This window comes from Vombatus ursinus, unplaced genomic scaffold, assembly GCF_900497805.2.
Source record: "Vombatus ursinus unplaced genomic scaffold, bare-nosed wombat genome assembly UNPS02004677.1, whole genome shotgun sequence".
Taxonomy (NCBI): Eukaryota; Metazoa; Chordata; class Mammalia; order Diprotodontia; family Vombatidae; genus Vombatus; species Vombatus ursinus.
Genome location: NW_020944455.1, coordinates 513,126 through 539,100, shown reverse-complemented (window position 1 = coordinate 539,100; position 25,975 = coordinate 513,126). Strand labels below are relative to the sequence as shown.

General features: G+C 45.2%; 1 protein-coding gene across 1 annotated transcript in view; it reads left to right on the top strand.

Moving 5' to 3' along the window:
• Positions 1 to 25,975, top strand: part of OPHN1 (oligophrenin 1) — a 273,019-nt gene that overhangs the window by 146,884 nt on the left and 100,160 nt on the right. Inside the window, exons 5-9 of the mRNA XM_027839055.1 lie at positions 8,909 to 9,010; positions 18,104 to 18,214; positions 19,890 to 19,994; positions 21,646 to 21,775; positions 24,169 to 24,269. Coding sequence (XP_027694856.1) covers positions 8,909 to 9,010; positions 18,104 to 18,214; positions 19,890 to 19,994; positions 21,646 to 21,775; positions 24,169 to 24,269 — 549 coding nt within the window. The remainder of the gene's footprint in view (positions 1 to 8,908; positions 9,011 to 18,103; positions 18,215 to 19,889; positions 19,995 to 21,645; positions 21,776 to 24,168; positions 24,270 to 25,975) is intronic.

The window sequence follows — 25,975 nt, the reverse complement described above, 5'->3', positions numbered from 1 at the left end:
CCAGCGACCAAATCGCTGTTTTTTCCACCATTAATCTTCCCCCAAATGCTGCCCACGGTGCTCCCCCTCTGGTTATTGGATCTCTTCACCCCAGTGTACCCTCTTCTTTTGTAGTCCTCCCCACAGCACCCTCTTTACTATGTCTTGATTCTTTTGAATAAGGCCCACTCAGCCAGAGCCATATTCTGGTCCCAAGGCACAGTGTTATCTATGAGCTCAAGTTTGCTTATTGCCTGAACTTTGGGCATTCATGTGGAGACTCAGAGCCCACTGTTTTTCACGGTCAATTCCTTCCTTGGGTATCATCTCCTGTGATCTTCTGGATGTCTCAACCATTGTCCTCCTTGAGCTTTCATTTAAGCTGACCTTTATGGTGTCTAGCTTGGGAGATAGACTTACTACGGACAGTTTTCTCTCTCCCTAATTCTTTTCAGTTGAAAAGTTCTTATGATTTGATTTGGAAGACATCAAAGAAATCCATTCTTGCCAGCTTTTGTCTGGTGCATTCCATCCCTGGCCAGGAGCCTGTCATAGCTATATTTTAAGCCTCAGCGCAGAAACCTAAATTACCTCCTCAGATGCTGCCACCTGCTTAGCCAGCTGGGGAGCTCCCAAGTCCATCTTTCTCCACCGGATCCCTTGTCTTCAGTGAGTGGCAGTGAGGAAAACACAACCTGGGGCCCTCTTGGCATCGCTTTCCTGCTCAAGATCAGGCCGTCTTTGGGAAGTCTTCAGGCAGTGCCACCTTTGCCCACATGACTCACCAGAACTGTGTCGTCATTAGCCATTTTAGCAAGCCTTGGGAGGCTAATTGTTAGGACCATTTTTTATGAAAAGCTCCTTCTAATGTAGGTCATAGGAGATTTAGAGGAGCCCTCAGAGGCTTCATTTTATGGAAGAGGAGGAAAGTGAGGCCCAGGGAGGGGAAGTGACTTGCCTAAGGTCACACATAGGACCCTAGGTCTCCAGCTGGAAGGACCTTCGAGGCCATGCAGTCTAGCCCACTCATTTTATAGATGAGGAAACTGAGGTATACTCCTATACCTTTAAATTTCTTAGCACAAAAGGCTGTAGTTTATCAAAGGCTTTCTCTATCTAATGATATGATCATCTGACTCTTTACTTTTTTTTTTTTTAAATCTTGATAAGATTTCTCAGATGGATGGCTTAATACCAGGAAAACAGTCTTCGCATTCCATTCATTAATCCTCCTTGGTCATGTTGGATTTTTTTTCTTTTTGTTGGTTTTAAAAATATTCTACTTGCTGTGTTCTATTTGGTAGCATTCTAATTAGTGTTTTGCATTGAGGCAAATAAATGTTGTAGAGGGCCACATCTTCATTGGGCAGCATGGCTTCTTCTAGCCCTCATAGTCCTGAGCTTCTGAGGTTTCATTTCTTCAGGGACATATCCTTGCCTATTGTACAAAGGTACAGGGCTAGTCATTCATTCATTCATTCACTTTCTTGGCCTCAATTGTCTGATTTGTAAAATGGGACAAATAATATCTTATGGAGCTGGAGGCAGGAGGCAGGACCACGTTACTTTTTTTTTTTTTTAAAGAAAAGCAGAGGAGTAAATTAACTATCTGATTTGGAGGGTTTATCTTGAATTCCTATGGACAACTGATTTATTAGGAAAATGGCCCCATCTACAGGAGATTCACTTTAAGCTGAGTTATTAATAACTACCTTCCTGAAAGCATGACTTCCTAAAATCCTAAGATTTGTGCTGAAGGTGTTTGACCAGGCAGTATGAGGGTAACTATTGTGGAGGGGGGAGGTGAGCAGAAGGGCAGCGGCATCTGTATTGGTCAAGGATCACTGGGCCAGGTCCTTGCTTCCTTTCACCTCCCCACCCCCCAGCAGGCTCTCTGCTCTGTCCTGCTTAGAGGTGACCAGTGGTTTCACTAGAACTCTCAGCATGGCTTTGTAACAAATGAGGAAGCTTAGTGCTAGTGTGACAGCTGTAGGCTTTTCATTTCTAGAGAACAGCTGATAGCTTAATTAAAGTTTGAACTTGACAAGAGGGAGCAATATTTTACTGCACCATAGCCCAGAAATCTCCATACTCTTCTAGGGGCTTTGTGGCTTATGTTTCAGTATTCATTCTGTCATTGTGATTGGAAAGGCAACTGTAGTGTGGTGGAAAGGCTGGCCTCAGTCTATCAATCAGCAATCATTTATCAATTGATTACATGCCAGTCACTGTCCCAGATGTGGAGGCTACAAACACAGCAGCTGCCCTCAGGGAGCTTCTGTTCTACATAAGCAGATCCATATCCTTCTTTCAGTCCAGATGCTTTTTGACCTCTGTAGTATTTGATACTCTCCATCATCCTTTTCTTTCATGACACTGAAGTAAAGGGAAAGAAACCAGAGAGGAGAAGGCACTAACACTAAGGGGAACCTGGGAAGGCAAAAGGTGGGATTCAATCTGAGACCTGAAGGAAGCCAGGAGGTAGAGGTGTAAGAGGAGAACATTCCGAGCTTGTGGACAGTCAGTAACTTGCGAGATGGGGCATTGTGGGCAAGGAGCAGCAAAGTGGCCAGGGCCGCTGAATTGTAGGGGCCATGGAAAAGAACGACCTGCAAGAAGACTTGAAAGGTAGGAGGGGCCATGTCATGGAGGGCCTAACAGGGGACTTGAATATTTGATCCTCAAGGTTATAGGGGGGATTTATTGAGGAGGGGGCTGACATCGTCAGATTTATGCTTTAGGAAGATCACTTTGGTAGCTGTGTGGAGGGTGGACTGGAATAGGGAATAACTTGAGGCAGAGATTAATTAGGAGGCTATTGCAATAATCCAGGCAAGGGGTGACAAGGCTCTGATTTCGAATGCGTAGCTGTGTGAGTGGAGAGAAGGTGGAAATGACAAGATTTGGATCTGGGCTGAGAGAATGAGGTGTTAAGGAGGACCCCTAGATTTGGAACCTGGGTAACTGGAAGAGTGGTGGGGGTCTCAATAGTAATAGAGACATTAGAAAGAGGGGAGGGTTTGGGAGGAATGATAATGAGTTCAGCTTTGGGCATGTTGAGTTTGAGATGCCCATGGGGCATCTAGTTCCACGTGTCTAATAGGCAGTTGGAGTTGCAGGCCTAGAGCTTACAAGAGAGGTTAGAGCTAGGCATATGAATCTGGCAACCATCTGCATTGAGATGGTCACTGAACACAGGGGAGCTGAAGAGCTCTCCAAGTGAGATAATATAGAGAGAAAAGGGCCCAGGGCAGAACCTCAGGGGAGACTCACAGTTAGGGGGCCCAATAAGGACAAAGACACAGCAAAGGAAACTGAGGAGTGTTCAAATAGGTAGGAGAGAGAATCCAGAGACTAGATAGGTCAAAAAGCATCTAGATTGAAAAAAGTCCCATTAGATTCAGTGATTCAGAGATCATGGATAACTGTGGAAAGAGCAGTTTCAATTGAAAAGATAAAAGCTGGGTTGTAGTGGGTTCAGAAGAGAGGAAGTAAAAGCCCAGAGTATAGATGACTTTTAAGGAGTTTAGTAGAAAAGGGGAGGAGAGACACAGGAAGTAGCTGTGGGTTTGGTAGGGTCAAGTGAAGGTTTTTTGAGGATGGGGGAGATGTGGGCATTTATGTAGGCCTCAGTGAAGGAGGAGAGAGAGAGGCAGGGGAGGGAGGGCAAAGAGGGAGAGACAGAGAGGGAGGAGAGGATGGTGGTGGGGGCAGTCTTCTGGAGAAGATGGGGATGGATGGGAGAGCAAGGGGCCATATGGAAGGGTTGGAGTTGGCCTTGGCAAGGAGAAGTTCCTTCTTCTGCCATGAAGGAGATAGGAGGAGATGATGTCAGAGGGATATAAGATGAGGAGAAGGAGAAAAGAGGTATCTTGGCTTTTAGCCTCCATTTTTTCAGTGAAGTATGATGCAAGGTTGTCTGCTGAAAGAGTAAGCAGACAGAGTGCCATGGGAGGCTTAGAGAGAGATGAGGTTGGGAGCAGCCACTGTGGTGACTGAAATATAGACTCAATTAGGGCAGGAGTAGAAAGACTGCCTTACTGCAGTGACTACCCAGTTGAGGTTAGATCATATAAATTTTTAGTAGACCTAGACAGGATGGGTTTATGACTTCTCCTAGCTCTCCTCAGCAGCATGTGAATAGTAGCAAAGAAGGAAGGTGATGAGAGTGATCTAGGACTGGGATTTGGTAAAGCCTGATTGGTAATTGAACAAGGGGTCAAGGGACTCAAGACTAGGGGAGAGAGTGCAGTGGGTGAGGTTCACTGAGGGGTTGAGATCGGGAAGGGAGGAGGATATGCTTAGAGCAGGAAAAAGAACTGAAGGCTGGAAGTCCTGATGCGGACAAAGAATAAGGTTGGAGTTTTTGAGGCAGAGGGGAAGTTGGAATGATATAAGATTATGTTCAGATAAAGGAATTTGTGAGTTCATGAACATGGGGGTGGAATACTTGTGGGTAATGGCAAGATGTGAGGGGAGAGGGTTATCTCTGTTAGTTGAGGTGAGCTGGAGGAGGAATAGGCTATGGGAATTGGGTAGAATGAGAAATGGGGAATAAGGTATTTGAGGGAACATCAATATAATAATAATAATGATAGCTTTCGTTTATGTAATACATTATGATTTGCAAAATGCTTTTCATGTGTTAACTCATTTGATCCTCGTAACCCTGTGAGGTAGATGCTCTTATATATGGGCTGCACGCCGACCCTCTGCCAGTCATGCGCCAGTACCCACTTCTCTTAGAAGAAGTGCACCACCAGAGTCTTACCCACGCCTGGGTCTTTGGTTCTGAGCCGGATCACCACACAGAGACAAGCCATCGGGAGGCACCAACACCAGAGCTTTATTCAGAGGCCAACACAGCAAACCATCATAGCAAGCCCAAACAGCAAGGCCAGAGCAACAGGGCAGGAGCCAGGGGAGCGCACGTGTGTGATCTGACCACGCTTGTTCCTAAGTACCTACTTAGCCCCTCCTCCCCAGCCCGCTACTAGCCAATGATTGTAGGGTCAGATACCGGAAGGGGCTGTCTGAGTTTAGCACACCAAGGGGGGAGGGAGTGACGTAGGAGGCTAGGATTGGATACAGGAAGGAGGCATCTGGGATTGACGCATAGACAAGAGTACGTGACCTAGGAAGTCAGACTCAGGAGGGTACTGGGTCAGTGCTGCACAAAGTCAGGAAGGTCACAAGAGGCATCTGGGGATGACGTTGCATATAGGGAGGGGACTAAGCAGAGGGAACTCAGTCCTCTGCCATCCCACTCCCACGTGGCACCGCCCCTTGCCTCAGGAGCTCAGGCTCGGCTACTTCCTTGCACCCAGCTTATCTCATAGCACTGCCCAATTGCCTCATGGCTTCTCCGTATCCAGCCCATCCCAGTACACATGACTCTGCCTACCACAGTCCCTGCCTCGACTTCCAAAATACCCAGATCTTACCTTACCCATGCCACAGCACCCAACCTGGCAGCTGCCAACATCAGACAGTCCCTCACACTCTTATTATCCCCATTTTACAGATGAGGAAACTGAGGCTGAGTGAGATGAAGTGACTTGTCCACGATCACACAACTTGTAAGTGTCTGAGATTGGATCTGAACTCCGGTCTTCCTGGCTCCCAAGTCACATGCTCTCTCCATGGTGCATGAGCTGCCTCATATAATATAATATATATGTTGAAGTCTGCTACTAAGAGGGTAGCAGTTGGGGTAGCGAGGAAGGAAGACTGTGAGCCAACCACTAAACTCAGTGAAGAAGGAGGGAAAGTGTCCTGGGAACTGATAGATAACGGCCACCATGATCTAGAACGGGTGATAAATTTGGATAATGTGACCCTCAGAGGAGGAGAAATTGTTGAGGGATGGTGGGAGGAGGGCCTGGAAGTGGCATTCCAACTCCCCAGCTGGAGCAGTGAGTCAGTACTGGCCAGGGAAGCAATGCTGGCGGGCAGATCTGGGTCAGGACATAAGCAGAGTGGGATGAGGTGGATGAGCACATGGGAGAGGGGACAGCTGGGCTCAAGGAAAGGGATTTGTTCTTTGGCAACCAGAGGTTCAGCATCCCTGGGATTGGAAGACTATTGGGTGGGGGGGAGTGTATGCTGGCCAGTGAGGAATGATTCCAGGCAGAGTAGAAGTGGCCAGGCAGAGGTCTGTGGAGGGAAGCAAGTGATTAGAATTGTTTAAAGTCTTCCCTCAAGGCCTGACCTCATGGAAGGCTGAGCTGTGTATGGCTGGGGGAGTGTGGGAGCTGAGGGGGGGGGGGATGCTGGCAGTGCAAGGTAGGGCCAGCCCTGAAGCTGTATTGGGGTGTGGGTCCTATGTTCCTACAGGAAGGGCTGTGACTGGGAGGATTGGGGATACCCACAGACTGGCCCCCTACCTCTACATGTGGGTGTGTTACAGCTGTACACTTCTTCATGGGTCAGTGGAAAAAAGTAGTGAGGTTCAAGTCACAGACTTGGATTCTAGTCTTGGCTCTGAGGCTCAGATAGCTGTATGACCCTGGGTGAGTCACTCCCATTCTCTACATGTCAGTTTCCTCACTTTTAAGAAGTCCCCTCTCCCTCTAAGTCCTATTCAGTGACCTGCTTAGCAAATATTAAAGAATGAATCCATCTGGGAGTTAGTTTCCTATTGCCTCAGGAACATTTTCCTTATTAATAGACCGTCCAAAGAAATTCTAGACAAATCCTTCAATGTCAGACTGTTAATTTACTCAAGAATCATAGGATTTAGAGCTTAAAGGGACCTTGGAGATCATTTAGTCATAGCATCATAGATTTACAGCTGAAAGGGAACTTAGAGGCCATCTAGTTTACATCCTGTTCTCTCCCCTGCTCCCCATGCCCCAACATTTTACAGATGTGGAAACTGAAGCCCAGAGAGATTAAGTGACTTGCTCATAGTTACACATAGATTTAGGACCATAGACCTAGATCTAAAAGAGATTCCAGAGACCATCTAGTCCACCCCCTTCATTTTGCTGATGAAGAAACTAAGGACCCAGGGAGATGTCACAATTTGCCCAAGGTCACTCACCCATAGGATCTTACATTTAGAGCTAGGAGAGACGTCAGTGGTCATCTAGTCCAAACCCCTCCATTTTACAGGTGAGGAAACCGACACCCTGGAAGGATAAAACAACTTGCCCAGGGTTGTACAGGTGCTAAGTAATAAAATTAGAATTTGAACCCAGAGCCTTTGTCTCCCAATCCAGGGCTCTTTCCTCAACACTAGCTGTTTTATTGGTTTTCATTTATCTGACCACCAGGTGGCGCTGTTAGCCACTCTACTGGTCCTATTGAAAAAGGCTCAGGCCTCTGGCCAAGGCTCATTTCCTTCCTATTGGTTCTGTACTCTACCCTGCTGAGGAGAATTGGGGGGGAAGGGGGGAATGTGCAAAGCTCTCTATGATGGGCACACTTTTCTTTCCTTGACTTTATGCACTCGTTGTTTTATTTCAACGAGCATAGTTAGTGTGGATTATGCCAAACAGAATAGCTTTGGCCTCCCACCTACTGGAAACCCCATTGCTTCTCTGAATCTGCTAGCTCACTGAGCTCTAATCATGTGACCTTAACATAATGAAGCCAGCTGCCCATATGAATACACAGTCATGCTTGGATACCGTTTACTCATTTCTATAGACTCAATAAAAGGAATAAATAATACATAATAAAAATATATCACGTGGCTGTGCACCCACAGCTTCTCCTAGACCAGGGCCACCCCCACACAGTATATTGGCATGCTTTGAACCTAGAAGTTCCAGGAAAGACAGTTTTTTTTTTTTTTTTTTGTACTTTCTTATTACCACTCCTTCTGCAAGTGGGCAAAAGTGGGGAAGAAATCTAGCATTATTCCCAAGTGAGATTTGACTCAAGGTATCTAAATAGTCATTAGATGAAAGACTCGGGAGCTCTGACTGTCTGTCAGCCCCCTTTTGACAGAGCAGGACATGGATACAGTAAAAACCCTAGTGTAGACAGAAGCTCCAGTGGGTCCACAGATACAGAAGTCCCTAATGTAGACAGAAGCTCCAGTGGACCCACAGATACAGTAGAAGTCCCTAGTGTAGACAGAAGTTCCAGTGGGTCCTGTTAATGGCAGACACTTCCAAGTGCTTCTCACCAAAGCTCACTCAGTGATGGTGGGTCTGACACCCTTCCACTTTGGTGAAATGACCTTGAGACCTCTAGTGTTCCAGAGGTACCGGGTCACATCCCCTCTGGTCCTTTGGCTCTGTGAGCAAGGCCAATCCGAGGCACAGAGTGGTGGTTGTAAGATGGAGGTACAGGTAACCAGGGTTAAATCTCCAATAAAACTAAACAAACCTAGAGCCCCTTCTCTGACCTATGTTGTGTAATCCCCAGTGCTATTCAAGAGGGTGTCCTCTGTGGGGCTGTACCATTCAAGGTCAAGTTTGGAAAAAAAAAATGAAACCTTAGTTAGATGGAGGGGATGCTTGCTTTGGACTCTTTTTCAGAGGGTAAGCTCCTCGAGGGCGGGGGCTGTCTTTTACCTTCCATTGTATCCCCAGCACTTAGCAAAGTGCCTGACCCATAGTAGGCACTTAATAAATGCTTTTCTGTTAACTGATTGGGTAGATTACTGGGTTTGGAATCTGAAAGACTTGGATTTCAGTCTTGCCTTAGACATTTACCAGCTGTGTGATCCTAGGCAAGTCATTTAACCTCTCTCAGCCTCAGTTTCCTCACTTGTAAAATGGGGAAAATAAAGGCACCTGCCTCCCAGGGTTGTTTTGAATCTCTAATGAGTTAATGGATGAGTTGCTTTGTAAACTCTAAATCTCTTGTGGTGGTTATTATGTAAATTTAAGCTATCCATGCCTATTAAATGTTGGGTATAGAAAGTTCCCCCTTCTTGGGCTGATTCTGTGCCTCCCATCTTTTCTGCCTCCAGGAACGGAAGAAAAAATTTGAGAAGGACAGTGAGCGATTTTATTCTTTGCTGGATCGCCACTTGCATCTGTCTTCCAAGAAGAAAGAATCCCAGCTCCAGGAGGTATGTGTGGAATGCAGGCCCTTCCCTCTGGCTCCACCTTGGAATTTGGTAGTGTTCCAGGCTGCACCTGTCTGAGGTAGGGGTACATGCCTGGGTGGAAGTAGCATGGCTAGAGATTCGTGGCCTGGGAGCTGGCCTGTGCTTTTTTCAGTCATCTTGTATTCTCTCTCTCTCTCTCTCTCTCTCTCTCTCTCTCTCTCTCTCTCTCTCTCTCTCGCCTTCCCGGCCACCACATGGCCTCATTTGAGAATGCCGTGGTTCTTGTTGGTTTGTAAAATTTTGTGATTAGAACCAGTGTGGAAATGATGGTGGGGTATCATAGTACATTCAGTTGTGGAATGTGAGAGCTGGGAAGGGCCTAAGAGCTTGGGTTATCAGAGTTGAGAAGGACCTTGGAATGGAAGGAAGGAAGAGAGGAAGGAAGGAAGGAAGGAAGGAAAGGAGAGCAGAAGGGAGAGGAAGAAGGAAACAAGCATTTATTAAGCACCTACAGTGTACCCAGGCAATGTACTAAGAGCTTTAAAAATATGATCTCATTTGATCCTCACAACAACTTGAGAAGTAGATAGGTGCTATTCTTATCCATATTTTACAGTTGAGGAAATTGAGGCAGACAGCAGTTAAGCCCAGGGTCACCCATCTATTAAGTGCCCAAGGCTAGATTTGAACTCTTGGGCAGCTCGGTGGCATTGCAGTAGATGGAGTGCGTGACCTGGAGTCAGGAAGACCTGAGTTCAAATCCGGTCTCAGACACTTACTAGCTGTGTGACCCTGGGCAAGTCACTTCACCCTGTTTGCCTCAGTTTCCTCATCTGTAAAACAAGCTGGAGAAGGAAATGGCAAACCACTCTAGCAGCTCTGCCCCGAAAACCCCAAATGGGGTCACAGAGAGTCAGACACGATTGAACAACAGCAACTTTCTTACTCCAGGTCTAGTTGATCTATCCATTGCACCACCAGCTGCCTCAGAGAATGCCAGTACTGGAAGGAAGAGCCGTTAGTTCAATCCTCTCATTTTGCAGATGAGGAAACTGAGGCCCAGAAAGATGAAATGATCTGCTCGGATCACGTAGGGGACTTGAACTTACATCTTACACACTGGGGTGTCTTGTCTTCTTCAGAGCTGCCTCCTTTCTTTGTTTCCCAGAAGTCACTGTAACGACTCCTGTTCTGGGTCTCCCTGGTTATTTTCCCCAGGTTCCAATCAATTATAGCCCTCCCAGTCTAACTCTTAATTGTACCCTTGGGACATACATTCAAACTGTTAGCATCAGCTTGGACAGACCAAGGCTCTCCTTTCCATGTCTTCCCCGTGCCATGAAAATCTGCTCCATCAGCAATGGAGGTCCAGCACTGAACCCACTGGCTGTGGAGCAGCAAGGATGGTACTTCTTGAGCCCAGGATTTGGTATGCTTCTGCACTATAGGAATCTTTTTCAAGGCCTTATGGGCCACATGTATAGCATAATCTTTTGTAGCACCATTGTAGGTGAGCTAGAGGAGTTGTGGTGTGCCATGATAGCGCCCCTGCCTGATAGTTCCTTCAGGTAGTTCCCAAGGTCCCTTGCCTTAGAGAGGACCAGGGGACTGTGCACGCCATTCCATGGAAACAGATCCCACTCATGCAAGAAGAAACCTGAACCTTTTTTTTCCATTATATTTTTTTTCTTTTCCTTTTTTTTTTTTTTTTTTAGGCAATTGGGGTTAAGTGACTTGCCCAGGGTCACACAGCTAGTAAGTGTCAAGTGTTTGGTCTTAGGCCAGATTTGAACTCAGGTCCTCCTGACTTCAGGGCCGGTGCTCTATCCACTGCACCACCTAACTGTCCCAAAACCTGAACTTTTTATCCTTAGATGAGCCCTCTGCTCTTCAGGCACTGAAGAGTCCCTAAAGTCAAACTTTAGGTCATAGGACCCCAGCTCTAGAGCTGTAAGAGCCCTCAGAGGCCCATCTAGTCCAACTATTTCATTTTACAGGTGAGGAAACTGAGGTCCAAGGAAGAGGAGTGACTTGCCTAAGATCACCCATAGGATCTAAAGCTAGAAGGGAGCCCTGAAGGTCATTCATCCTGTCCCTTCCAGACATCTGGATTTACCCTTGAGCTGGTGTTGGGGACTATGGCAGTGCTCTTGCCTTCAGTGCCACTTTCTCCAAATTTCCATAGAGCAGCCATGAATTTTTAGGCCATGCAGGTATTGAACTCATCTCATAGGGGGCAGTCCTCTGCTGGGACTTAGCATAGACTGATCTAGTCTCAATTAACACTGATATTCCAGAGGCATTTGCTGGATTTGGACGTACTAGGGCTATGGTGTCCATCATCTCCCTGATACCCGCAACTTTCCTAGGGGATTGCAAGCTCACCCCAAATGTAGGTCATGAGTTATTCTTGTTTTACATCTCTAGGAACAGAAACACAGTTCCACCCTCCTTAAATCTTTTTGCAGCCTTGGACTGATTTACAGATAGAAGCACAGAAAAGACACATGGAAACATACACTAATCAGCTCCAGTGGGCACCCAGTGTCTCAGCACTCTCAGAGTTTCAGGAAAGTCAGCTCTACTGGCTGGGTACAAGTGACCAGAGCACAGATTACAGAAAAAACCTGGAAATACTTATATGAACTGATACAAAGTGAGCAGAACCAGGAGAACATTGTACACGGTAACAGTAACATTATGAGATGACCAACTTTGATAGACTTAGGTCTTCTGAGCAGTGCAATGATCTAAGACAATTCCAAAAGACTCATGATGGAAAATGTTATCCACATCCAGAGAAAGAACTATGGAGTCTAAATGCAGATCGAAGCATACTATTTCCATTTTTTTGTTTTTTGTTTTTTTGTGGTTTTCCCCTTTTGTTCTGTTTTCTCTCTCACAACATGACTAATGTGGAAATATGTTTAACATGATTGCACATGTATAACCTATATCAGATTACTTACCATCTAGGGGTTGGGGGAGGGAGAACAATTTGTAACTCAAAATCTTATAAAAAATGAATGTTGAAAATTATCTTTACGTGTAATTGGAAAAAAATAAAATGCTATTTAACACTCAAAACCCAAAACAAAACATGTGGCTGTGGCAATTAGGAGTAGCCCAGTTAGGTGTAATCATTGGGTTTCTCTTCTGGGTTTCCCTGGTCATGTGAGTCAATGTCACGATGTCCATCTACTCCTCGGGTGCTGTTCCTTTGTTTTGGAGCCTTTGCCGAAGTCTGCCCAACTCTAATCCAGAGTTGGAGTCCTTTTGTCTCTTCTACTGGAGGGCATCAAGGGATTTGCCATAGCCCTTCTCTGTATTCTGTATGCCACCAAACTGTTCATCTGCAAATACTCAAAGCAGAATTCGGACATAGTCTTCATCTTTAGCCAGTGTTCTCTCTCATCATGCAGCCTTTAAATTCATTCGCCAGCTCCTGGTCTGCAGTAGGGGACTTAAGAACTAGTCATCTGGTTCTCTTTGGGGATCATGAAGTGCCTCACTGTTTGAGCTGGCTCCCATCGCTACAGCTCCAACTTGGTCTTCCTTCCTGGTCTTGACATCTCCCCAAGTGTCTAGAGCGTGGTGTCAAGACCTTCTGATGTCATTCTCCTTCTCCTCCTCCTCCTCATTAGTAGGTACCCACAAACCAACAGGCCCCAGGGAGCTCCAGTTCTCCAATAACTAGAGACCATTGACTATTCATGCCAGTTCTCCAATATGTGAATAGCCACAGGGCATTCATCCCAACACACATATGCAGTGTTGAATGCCATTTCAAGTATGTTGCATCAGTGCTCACAATTACACAATACACTTTTAACACCAAACAAAAATTTCAATGACACTTGGCCACACAATGGTACAATGGTTAGACCACTCCTGGCCTGGGAAGAAGGTTCGCACTGGTGGGGAAAAGCTGTTGCCAAATGATTGCCTCGAGTTGGAAGAAGCTTGAATCAGTCCATAAACATGCTGGACAAGCACCTATAATAAAATATAATAAGAGTTCTCTGAAGTCCCCTTGAGAGTCTTGGCTCAGAAAACACTTTCTGCTTTTCCCAGTTTCAGTATAGAGTGCTTTGGACAATTAGCTATTCAAATATCGACCCCCTACCAGTGAAACATGGTCTATTCCCGGATCAAAACGAAGACTACAAATTAAATAATAAGGTATTTAATTAAGAAAGAACAGAATAATAACTCACCCTAGAAAATACATGGGCAGCAGGGTCCTTTTAAAGACTTCCTTTGCCACCAACTCGCACACAAATGAAAATAATACCTTCATAGATCGAGTCAGCGGGTTGGGAGGTGGAGATTTTCACAGTGGAATGCTTATTCAGGTATGTGAAAACAACTCTTCCTGCACATGGGGCATGGGTTGAGGAGACTGGAGGTCATTTCTCTTTGTCCTTTTAACTTGTTCTCTGTGGCGAAATCAAATGAAAGAATAGATGAAAAGCACTTTTCAGACCTCAAAGCAGAATACAAATGTAAGTGGTGGTGGTGATGGTGGCTAGCTGGCATGAAGATCAATTGCAGCCTTTGGGGCTGGATTCCCTTCAGTTCCGGGCAATCAACAGGGCTTTCATCCTTTACGGGTTCCAGAGGCTGAACATGCTTGGGTGTTGGTTGCTATCACAGCATCTCTTGCTCAGTAGACCACATCCCTCAGCATCAGGCTACTTCCATTTGCCACTCTGCCCGTGGCAGCTAAGGAATGTCATGTGATACAGGGGTGAAGGAAGGATAGAGACAGAAGGCCTATGACTTTCCAGCCTCCCCTCTCCATGCAGCTCCCTCTTAGCTTGCTTCTTCCTCCCTTTTTGAAGTCCCTGCCTCCTATTGCAATCTTCCATGCAGGCACAATTCCCAGAGAGTTCTAATGTCTTAGGCCTTCCTTCAATAAGTGCTCCTTTGCCTCTCTGTCATGGGCACTCAAAGGTACACTGGAAAGCTCCATTATGGACAAAGGCAATCTTGAGCCCATATTAGATAGATTGAAAGATGGATAGATAGCTATTCAAGATATACAGACAGAAATAGATAGAAAGATAGACAGATGGGCGGAGATAAATAGAAGGACAGATAGATAGACAGATGGACAGAAATAGATAGATGATAGATGATTCAGAGAAAGCTAGAGAAATAATATGTATTAAGTAGTTAGTGTGTACTAGGCACGGTGCTCAGCACTAGGAATATAAACATAAGCAAAAAGAAAGCAAGTCTTTGCCCTCAAGGAGCTTACGTTCAAGGGGAAGATGATAGACAAAAGGGAACTGAAAGCTGAGGAGGGGTGATGGTAGTTATACATGAAGAGGCATTGTGGAAAAGTCCAGAGAATCAAAAGTGGAGACTAAGTGAGAAATAGGTGAGTGCTGGCTCCAGCCAGCTCAAACTGGCTGGAGAGAGCTGATCTGTAAATTTTCAGTGTGAACTTTGACATGTGAATGTGTCAGAAATCCAGTAAGTCAGCCAATAAACATTTATTAAGTGTCTCCTATGTGCCAGCCACTGTGCTAAGCATTACGGATACAAAAAGAGACAAAAGATAGGCCCTGCCCTTGAAGAGCTTATAAATCGCATAGGAGAGATGACAAATAAGTGTGTGCAATCAAACTATAAACAAGATAAACAGGAAACAATTAAGAGAGGGGGCACACTAGAATTAAGAGGGGTTGGGAAAGGCTTCTTGTTAAAGATGGGATGTAAAGGAAGCCAGGGAAACCGGGAGGTAGAGATGATGAGGACGAGCATCCCAAGCATGCAGGACAACCGGAGAAAATGCCCAGAGTTGAGAGATGGAGGATTTTGTTTGTGGAACAGCCAGGAGGCCCTTGTCATTGGATACATAGTGGGCAGTAAGGTGTAAGGAGACTGCAAAAGTAGGTGGGGATAGGTTATAGAGAGCTTTGAACACTAAGCAGAATTTTGTATTTGATCCTGGAGGTGATAGGGAGCCACTGGAGTTTATTGAGTAGGGGAGCAACATAGGAAAATAATGTTGGTAGCTGAATGGAGAATGGATTAGAGTGGGGAGAGCCTTCAGGCAGGCAGACTCCCCAGCTACAGGTAAAAACAATTTTTAACATTGGTTTTTAAATTTTGAGTTCCAAATTCTCTCCCTTCCTCTCTTCCCTACCCCCCTCCTTGAGAATGCAGGCAATTTGATATAGATTATACATGTGCAGTCTTGCAAAACATATTTCCATGTTAGTCATGTTATGCAGGAAAACAGACAGAAAAAGAAAAAGTAAAGAAAAAGTATACTTTGATCTGCATTCAGACTCCATCTGTTCTTTCTCTAGAGATGGAAAGCATTTTCCATCGTAAGTCCTTCAGAATTATCTTGGATCATCGTATTGCTGAGAACAGCTAAGTCATTCATAGTTGATCATCATAGAATATTGCTATTACTGTATACAATGTTCTCCTGGTTCTGCTCATTTCACTTTGCATCAGTTAATGTAAGTCTTTCTGGGTTTTTCTGAGAGCATCCTGCTCATCATTTAACTTATAGCACAATGGTATTCCATACCATTACATATCACCATACCATAAAATTACATACACCAACTTGTTAGCCCATAAAAATTGTAAGAGAGCTGCACCACATCTCTCAACCCTAATTAATGTAACAAGATTGATCTACATTCAGATGCCTTTGTCAGGTGAATACACCTCTTTGAGTTATAGAATCAGTCAATCAAGGGTGTAAACAAGGTGGGAACAATTCCTAGATGCCTCTAATGAACCAATCAGTCAGTGAAAGGGGTAAATTAGGCATGAACAGAATGAAAGCAGATGACTGATGGCCAAAGGCAAAGAGGACTTTCAATCGCCAGGAATGGGGAGTTCCCCCTTTGGCAGGTGAAGCTCTCTATTGAGCTCTGAGGATCGGGGTATGGAATAGTCCCAAAGCTGCCTTTCCCTTGGTGTGTCTCGTCTGTGTGGGCTCCCAGTGCAGATGCCATCATCGACCCCTGCTGTTCTGGTGACTTCTGATGAGAAGACCAAATCTGGTCACCCTTTCAAGTTTACAGAGTCACCCTCTGAAGGGAGAGAGTAGAGAGACAGATACTCTTTAGCTACTTGCCTGGAACTCCTCTTCATCTAGTCTGTACTGCTGTTCAAATGCCAGATTCTGAACTGGCTTGCTGTTTTAGCCATGGTCCACAAGACGACTGACAGATGCTCGCTCTTCAACCAACCACAAGACATTTCCTGGGTGGCATCATCTGCTTTCATTCAATTGGTACCTACTCTACGCCTTTGATTGGCTCAGTAGAGATGTCTAGGAATTGTTCTGTCTCTAGGTTATACTTCTGACTGATCCTGTAACTCAAACACAAAGATATTCTCACCTGATGAAGATTTCTGGGCATAGATCAGTGGTTTTAAACCTTGTTGGGGTCTTGGACACCTCAGAATAATGTTGTTAAATAATTAAAGGAAAACATTAAATTTCAGTTAGTGGTTAGGGAAAATAAAGATTTAATTTTTTTCCCATCCAAATTCATAGACCCCCTGAAATTTATGCCTTGACCCAGGTTAGCCCCTGGCATAGACAGCCTTGTTACGTTAATTGAGGTTGAGGGGCATGGGACACCCCTAGACACAAACAATACAAATACAACTCCCCTTCCTCTCTGGTGAGTTCTGCATTTCTCCCAGGACCCTAGACCTCCAGACTCCAAACTATTCTGTGGTTTGGACTTCCCTTGTAAGCAAAGTGAATTTGGTGTTGGTAGAGGGGAAACCCCTTGACATTCTGGTGAATTTCACTTTTCCCCAGTGATACATACAGGGCTCGCAACTTAGAATACTTTGGACTTCTTCTGGGAAGAATAAAGAAAAAGGTTAAATGCTCTTATCACTGAGATGACAGTGTCTGAATAACTCAAAAGTCTGGGTCTTTTGTGTCCTTTTTTTCTCCCTAGAGGGCTAGGTTCTAGAACTTAGGAACTTCCCCTCTTCTTTCTAGAAGACTGAGTCTCTAGATTCTCCAAGAACTCAATATTGTCCAGAAAAAAGCCCTCTTCTATCCAGTGTTCATGATTTCTCCTTCCTAGTTTCCTGGATGAAAGCACAGGTAACTTTCCCAAGTTGGCCATTAGCCATGCTGGGGGTTGGGGAGAGAGACTGCTCATCCATAGGCCTCTACCACCAGAACCAGGTCCAATCTTGGCCCTCCTCTCCAAAAAGGACCAACTCTGCCACACATGCCATTTTTTTCTAGGCTAGCACAAAGAGTTGGCTCAGAACCATGGCAATCAGAGCCAACCAGTTCATCTCCAATTGATCTAAAATAGCCAGAGCCAATCAATTTATTTATCCTCAGTCAATGAGATACAGAGGCCCATCCCTGATGAGCTCAACAAATTGATCAGAGATCTTGGCTAGTGAACTCTTATGATTTATTCGTTGCTTCAGTCAACAAAGAAATACTAAGAATCACCTGCTGGATACAGAATATGGTTGGCATTGGGAAGTTTACGTAAGACATGGCCCCTGTCTTTATGGTGCTTCCATTCTAGTAGGGGGATGAAACACCCATTGTAATGCACTATATGCTATATGCGACTATACTATATATAACATACACTATAATATATAATATCATATTAGTGTGTCAGAGATCATAGGATAAAGTGTTAAGTGAGATCAGAAGGGGAAGGTTCTGAGGCGATGGGGTGAGGAACAGGGTTTTTGGAAGAGGTAGCATTTGAGGTGGGATTTATATGATAGATATGAAGAAGGGGAGGGAAGATATTCCAGGCTTAGGGAATGGTGTGACCAAACGGCACAGGAAGTAGTCCAAGTCCTGAGAATCTATTATATGCTAGACTACGCCAGCTGCTGGAGGCTTCAGAGATGAGTAAGACAGTGGTCCTTGCTTCCCAGGAACGTTCAGTCTAATCTGCCTTGCTCTTTGATCTCCAATTTTCTAGGGTCTTTCTGTGAAAGCTGCTGGTGTTTTCCTGGTTGAGCAGGCATCCCTGCCAGGTCCGTTGGCAGTACAGCCTTCTCCTTCTGGGTAGTCTCCCAAAGCACTGCCTTGCTTACCCTCCGTTCCATTTCATGCTTCCTTTCCTATAGGCTGACTTACAGTTGGACAGAGAGAGACACAATTTCTTTGAGTCATCTCTTGACTATGTGTACCAGATCCAGGAGGTTCAGGAGACCAAGAAGTTCAATATCGTGGAGCCCGTAAGTCCTGTCTCTTTCTTTGCTGTTCTGATCGTAGATTTCATGGAAAAGTGGAGATGTCGGCCTCTCGAGCAAATCCAAAACTCTGGTAGCTACACAAGGTTTGGTTGTCTGTGTCAGGGCTAAGTCTTGTGGGTAAGGACCTCTTAGCAAGCTCTTTCATGACCTTGGGCAAGTTGCTCTCCTTCTCTGTTCTCAGTTTCCCCATCTGTAAAATTAGGGCTATCGAACTAAACCTGTAAGGCCCTTCTTATATCTGCAATGCCATGGCATTCCAGCAGTATTGATACTTAAAACCATGGAATGATAACTCTGGAAAGGCCTTTACAGCAACTATGCTAGGCATGCCTGCCCTCCAGAAGCTTACATTCGATTGGAGGAGACAACTTATACATAGAGTTACAGATGACAGACATATAAAGTGGGTGCGAGGTAACTTGAGGGTGGAAGATGCTAATGGCTAAGGGGACCTAGAAAGGCCTCCTTTACAATCTGGCTCTTGAGCTAAAAAGCTAAGGATTCCAGGAGGTAGAAGCGGGGAAGGAGAGCCTTAAGTTCAACTCCCAAAGCCACCTAGTGTATCAGTGGCAGAACTGGGTGATGCAGCAAATAGAATGGGACTCAGGAAGGCCCGAGTTCAAATCCTACCTTAGACGCTTACTGGCAGCATGACCCTGGGTAAGCTACTTAACTTTTGTTTGCCTCAATTTCCTCCTTTGTAAAATGAGGGTAAGAGCACCACCTGTCTCTCAGGGTCATTGTGAGATAATATTTGCAAAGTGCTTTTCAAACCTTGAAGTGCTATATAAATTCTAGCTATTTATTCTTATTAATTCTTATTATTATTCCTGAATCCTAGTCCTGTTTTCTTTCTACTATATCATACCCCTTCCTATTAACTAGAAATCATTTCCTTATTTGAACTGAGGTTTATTCCAAGAGATACTTTGTGTGAATTTCACAAATATTTGTGTATTATTTTTCTCTAGATAGATAGGTAGATAGAGCATTTATTAAACACTTACTATATGCCCGGCACTATGCTGAGCCCTAGAGATACAAATACAGGCAAAGAAGACAGTCTCCTGTCCTCTGGGAGATCACATTCTAATGGGAGAAGATAACCTTTCAACCATCTTGTGGGTAAGGGTCCAGCCTCATTCAATATTTTAGCACCCTGAGATTATAGGATGCTTGTAGTCAGAGTTAACAGCCCTTCCCAGCCCTACCCAATACTCTCTGACAAATGAAGAAACTGAGATCCAGAGACATCAGGTGAGTTGCTTAAGATTGTGCAAGGGTTCAGTTGCCTTGAAAGTTCTCATTAATTTACAAAGTCTTACGTATGTACACTAGCAAATGATCATCTTTTATAATTCAACAACAAACAGGACCCTAGGAAAGGAATGCATTTGTTAGCAGATGGTAGCCTCGCTCATTGCCTCGCCGTGTGGCCAAGGGTAGAGGTGTTTGTGTTAGTCTGACTGTTGTGATGCTGAGCTGGGAAAGGGATGTGCTATATAGATCACTAGGGGCCCAGTTGAAAGCTTTATTGTCCAATGGCAGTTGTTTCCTGTATCTGGTGAAGGGAGGGGAATGGGATGTGGGGAGGGGGGCGAGACGTGGGGAGGGGGGTACCTGCCATAAACAGTCTTTTTTTGCCCATTCTCCCTAGGTCTTGGCCTTTCTTCACAGTCTTTTCATTTCCAACAATCTGACAGTAGAACTAACACAGGATTTCCTCCCTTACAAACAGCAGCTCCAGCTCAGTCTGCAAAATGTGAGTTTGTCCCTGGGGGTTTCTATTTCCTTGTCTGTCCCCCTTCCCGCCTCGGCAGGGGTGGCTGCATTCTTGGGAGCATTGCCCAGCTAACCTGCTGGGGCCCTGTTATAGGATAGTTGAGATAAGCCAGCCTCATTGGTTCCTGTCTGGCCTGCTCTCCCAGCTGGATGGACTCTGGTGTGGGCCACTTGAACCCCGTTACCCAGCAGCCCACCCACAGCAGAATCACATGGGCCTTGCCTTGGGGACCATTGATCTGTAGTCACAAATCCTGAACTTCCTCTGGGTGAGTCAACTGCCATGAACTTTGGGCTTGACGTGTGGATGCCCTGTAATGTGGTGGGGTGAGCAAATCAATGGTCTTGGAGTCAAAGACCTGGGTTCAGGTTCTGATTCTATCACATATGACCTTGGGCAAGTCACTTAACCTCTCTGAGCTTCCATTTCCACATCTGTAAAATGAGTATAATCATACTATTTCTACCTTCCTTATAAAAGCATAGGATTTAGAGCTGGCAGTGTAGTAGTACAGTGAAAAGGGCAGTGACTCTAGAGTCAGAGGGCCTGGGTTCAAATCCTGACTCTGCCACTTACTGCCTATATGTGACTGTGGACAAGTCACTTAACCTCTCTGAGCTTCAGTTTCCACATCTGTAAAATGGGTATTATAATACTACCTTCCTCATAGAAGCATAGGCTTTATAGTTGGCAATGTGGTAGTATGGTGGAAAGAGCAGTGACTCTCAAGTTAGAAGACCTGCATTCAGATCCTGACTCTTGCCTGTGTGTGACCTTGGAGAAGTCACTTACCCTCTCTGGGGCTCAGTTTCCTCCTTTGTAAAATGAAAGGGCTGTACTTGATGGGACTCTGAAGGCCTTTCCTGTTCTAGAGCACTGATTCTGGGATGCCAAGACCATGTCTTCTAGGTGTTCTGTACAATCCTGATAGTTCCACGTTCTTTGCCAGGCAATATATCGGCTAAGTATTTAATCCATTGTTTTTGATGATCTATCTACCTTTCAAGAAGGGTGCCTTCAGGGTTCTAACAGCCTGGTCTGTGTCTGCATGCTGTTTTTTCATATGTAGAATAATAATGGTAAGGAAGGACCTTACTTACAGATGAGAAGCCGGAGGCCCAAAATGCTTATATGAGTTGCCCAAGGTCATCCAAGGGAGTAGGGGCAGAGTTGGGTTTAGAACAATGGAAATAGCGCTGGCTCTGGAATCAGAGGACCTTAATTAATGAAATCCCTCCCTCTGCCACTTAATGCCTGTGTGACCTTGGAAAAGTTCATTTCCTTTCCCTGGGTCTTGACTTCCTCTTCTGTAAAATGAGAGGGGTGGACTGTATGTCTTCTGAGGTTCCTTCTAGCTCTATATCTTGGTGTCTAGGATCATATGGGAACGCAAGTCTCCTGAGTCATGGTGCAGTGTTTTTTCCACACTCCCATTTACCTCCTAATTATAGGTTATGGTCCTCTGGATGCATATTCCCCTGCCTCTAATCTCCTAAAAAAATGCAGTCACTCCCTGTAGTAACTCCAAATCACCTGGTCAATCTACTTGCTACCATCTAATGCAACTCTCGCTGTGCCCTGGTATATAATGCTTGCTTTGCACTCATTCCTGGCGATCATGTCTTGGCAGACAAGAAATCACTTTTCTAGTACCCGAGAGGAGATGGAAGAACTGAAGAAGAGGATGAAGGAGGCCCCCCAGATGTGCAAGCTCCCAGGGCAGCCAACCATCGAGGGCTATCTCTACACCCAAGAGAAATGTATGTATGTGGGCACACCGATGGGGGCATGCAGCTGGAGGACTGCTTTCAGGTTTATTCCTTTTGCCCTCTCTGACAGACTGGTTGAGCTAGGAGGGGCCTTTGAATGTAGAGCACAGAATGTTGAGCTGGAAAGGGCCTCAGATTGTGCAATATTTGATGCTCTCTGCCTCCAGACAGAGAGCTTATGAACTCAGAAGACAGATTGAGGCATATTTGTTCTGGGACATGGTTAATGAGGGAATTTGTTTTGCTTGACTATACATACTAGTAATGAGTTTTATTTTATTTATTTTATGCCTTCTTCATGGGTAGGGGAGGGAGAGAATTCAGAACTGGAAATAAAATTGGAGTTAAAAAAGGGATATACAATGTGTGAGCTGGAAGGGACCTTAGAACATAGAGCATAGAATGTCAGAGCTGGAGGGGTCTAAAACATAGTTCTCAGAACTAGAAACAGCCTTCAAACATTCAGTGTTCAGTGAGTTGTGTTGGTACACACCTGTAATCTCAGCTAGCAGAGAGGCTGAGGCTGGAGGATCACTTGAGCTCAGGAGTTTTGAGCTGCAGTGGAAGAGGTGGAGTGAGGAAGAGGGAGGGAAAGAAAGAGGGAGTGGGAGAGGGAGAGAGAGGAGGAGAGGGAAAGGGAGAGAAAATGAAAGGGAGAGAGAAGGCAAGAGAGGAGAAGAGGAAAAGGAGGGAAGAGGAAAAGGGTGAAAGAGATGGGTAGAAGGAGGAGAAGGAGAAAAGGAAGGAGAGGAAGAGAGAGAACATAAGAGTGTTCATACTGGAAGGGACCTTAATGATCACCTAGTTCCAACCACCCTCATTGAGCAAATGAGGAAACAGTCTGGTTAGAGAAGACTGGTCTCGTAAGAGATCTTAAAGTACTTTACCAACATTGTAATTAATTAAAATGCATTGGGCAAAACATCATGGTTTGGTTGTAGCTAACTGGTGTCAGGGGATAATTAATTCAGTGACTGAACATTGCAAATGATGCATAGTTTTCCAGCCTCCTAAATAGATAGCATGAATTCATGTTCTAGAATCACTTATGTGAGGGAGGGGGTGGTGTTTCACTCTGGAAAAGTGTGCCCCATACCCTTTTAGTTCAGTCACTGTCGAAATGATGATGTTTGGAATAACCAGAGAGGTAAGGCCACGATTTGCTAGGGTTTCGAGCTGGAATGGATATTGGAGGTCATTCAATCTGAAGCACTTGTTTTGAAGCTAAAACTGAGACCCAGACTCACATTATAAGTGAACCCAGATCTTCTGATACAACCCGGTGTGATATTTTCTTAAACTCCTGATATAGAGAGAATAATGTATCTTCCACTTCTAGAGAAGGTGTTACGTGCCTGGCTTCTAAACATGTATTACCCAATATGTAAGGGAGCTGGATTTTGTCAGGCCCATATTATTGGAGAGAAAGGACATATGGAATGATGCTTTCTGGTTCTGACTCTGCCACTCATGCCCTTTGTGATGCTGGAAAAGCCATCTAAGCTTTCCGTGCCTTGGTCTCTTCCACTGCCAAACGGGGATAGCAAGCCTTGGCTTGCCTCCCTCCCAGAGCTGTGAGGGTCAGATGAGGCTAGCTATGTGAAAGCCTTTGAAATAGCCTGGAGGAAACTGGAAGCAGGGGGGCCAAGTCAGAGGCAGATACAATAGGTACTGTGGCCCTAAACTTGGGTGATGGCCCTGTACTTGGAGAGAGGGGGTTGAGATGCAGCAGAGGTGTGAGGGAGGTTGAGAGGGCACCTTCTTATATTGAGAATGTGAAGAAGGATGGATAGTTAACCATGGAATTAGAAGGTGGCTAGTTAACCATGGAATTAGAAGGAGAGAAGGCAGAGGGTGGCTAGGACCCAGAACTGAAGCTAGACATGGACTGGGGCAGGGCGAAGGGATTCAAGAGTAGATGCTGGGGCCTTGTCCAACTGGTGAATCAATAGGGGGTCCAAGTGGCGAAGATAAGAAGAGGTAGCCAGAATAGGAGTGATGAGCTTGAACAGATCTGGAGGTGTCATGGTACAATAGGATGAGTACTTGATTTAGAATCGGAGGACCTGTTTTCAAATCCAGGCTCTGCCCCTACTACCAGTGAATTCTTGCGCAAGTCCCCTCCCCACCCTGCACCTTAGTTTCCTCCTTTGTAAAATGAAGGGTTGGACTGGGTGGTCTCTGAGGTTCCTTTCTGCTCTATGTGACGTTAGGTCTCCCTGGGCCTCAGTTTCCCCCTCTGTAAAATGAGAGGAATGGACCAGAGGGTCTCTGGCTCCCTTCCAGCTGTAGCTCAGGCATCCTGTGAGAACTGACACTGAGAGGGCCTAGAAGTTACATTGAGAATTGTTTCATTGGTATTTTTTCCTTTGTTTTTGTCCCAGGGGCTCTGGGAATCTCGTGGGTGAAATATTACTGTCAGTATGAGAAGGAGACCAAGACATTGACGATGACTCCCATGGAACAAAAACCAGGCGCTAAACAGGTCTGTCCCTTTCTATTCCTTTTCAATCAACATTAGTGACTTCTCTTGAGATGAATCTCTACTGACATGTGGTAGAGCTCCCATCAGCCATCTTAAAATAAGCAGCACCCTGTCTTTGCCCTTTGCCCTGACCTCTCTTTGGCACTTGTATCATAGTTATTTGTGTGTTCATCATATCCAGGGATATGCTGGTAAATATTTAACAACCAGCTCTCCAAAAAAAAAAGGGCACACAACATACTTTTGGGTTTAACCTACATTATTAACATTTTCGCCATTACTTTTTAAAATCTAGACAATCGAGAAAATGATAAATGAAGCCCTGATTTGTAGAATATGCAGATTTCCAGGGTATAAATCCTCACACTGAAAATTTAATAGTTGGCTCTCGCAAGCAGGTTTGAGTTGACTCCAGCACATCTCTGTTCTGTCCCCCCAATAAACTGTAAGCTTCTTGAGAGCAGGGGGTGTTTTATAGCAGTTTTTGTATCCATTCAGAGCACAGGGCCCTGGGTAGGATTTGGTGCTTGTATGGATCTATGGCTTCTCCATATGGGGAGATGCGTCTACCAGTTCTGACGTTCTGTATACAGCATGAATACAGCAATCACCGACCCCTAGGGGACCCAACTTAGGAGGATGACTGTGAGTTGGAAAGAGGGGATGTTACATGTGTCCTAAGGTTCTGTTGAGCTCTCATACTCTGTTTTCAGTTCTATTTTCTATGAGGCACGGTCCCTTTACGAGAGGCATCATTATATAGAGGATAGAGGGCTGGTCCCAGGAAGACTTCGGTTCAAAGTGTGCCTCTCCCACATACTGGCTGTGCTACACTGGACAGTCATTTGAACTCTCAGAATGTCCTAGGCAGCACCCTGAGACTAGAAGTTACAGGGGACCAACCTGCATTGGTTCAGGGAGCTTCCTTATCCCATGCCATCCCCATACCAATGTAATCATATGTCCAATTCTGGTCCTTTGCCAAGGTCAATGGCCTGTCAAAAAGAATTTCTTAAGTGTTTCTCTTCTGTGAGAAGCTTTTCCCCATCCCTTTAACGCTAGTGGCTTCCCTTGGACATTTTCTCCAATTCATTCTTAATATCTCATTTTAAACATAATCATTTGCATGTGTCTCCCTCATAGCAGGTGAGATAAATCCATAAATCCATGTTGACTTCAATTGACTTACTATGCACCTGTGATAAGTGCTCAGGTTATAAAGAAAGGCAAAACCAATTTCTGCCCTCAGGGAGCTCCCATTCTAATGTGGGAGACTAGGAAATAATTAGGTATGTGCAAGATATATACAGAGCAGATGAAGGAAATCCAAGAGAGGAAGGCATTAGTAGTTGGAGGTACCAGAAAAGGCCCCCTACGGAAGGCAGGATTTGAGCCTTCTTGAATCTTGAAGGAAGCCAGGGAAATGGACAGGTCTAAGTAAGGTGGAAGAGAATTCCAGGGATGGTGGACAGCCCATGCCTGCAGCCACAGATATGGGAGATGGAATATGGTGTGTGAAGAGCAGAAAGGCCAATGGTTTGGCCATTGGATTGGAGAGTGTATGGAGGAAGCTAGAAAGGTAGGAAGGGGCCAGGTTCTAAAAGGCTTGAAATGCCTAACTGAGGATTTTCTATTTAATCCTGGTGCCAACAGGTAGTCACTGGAGTTCACTGAAGTGGTAGTTACCAGTGGCAGTGCTGTGGTCA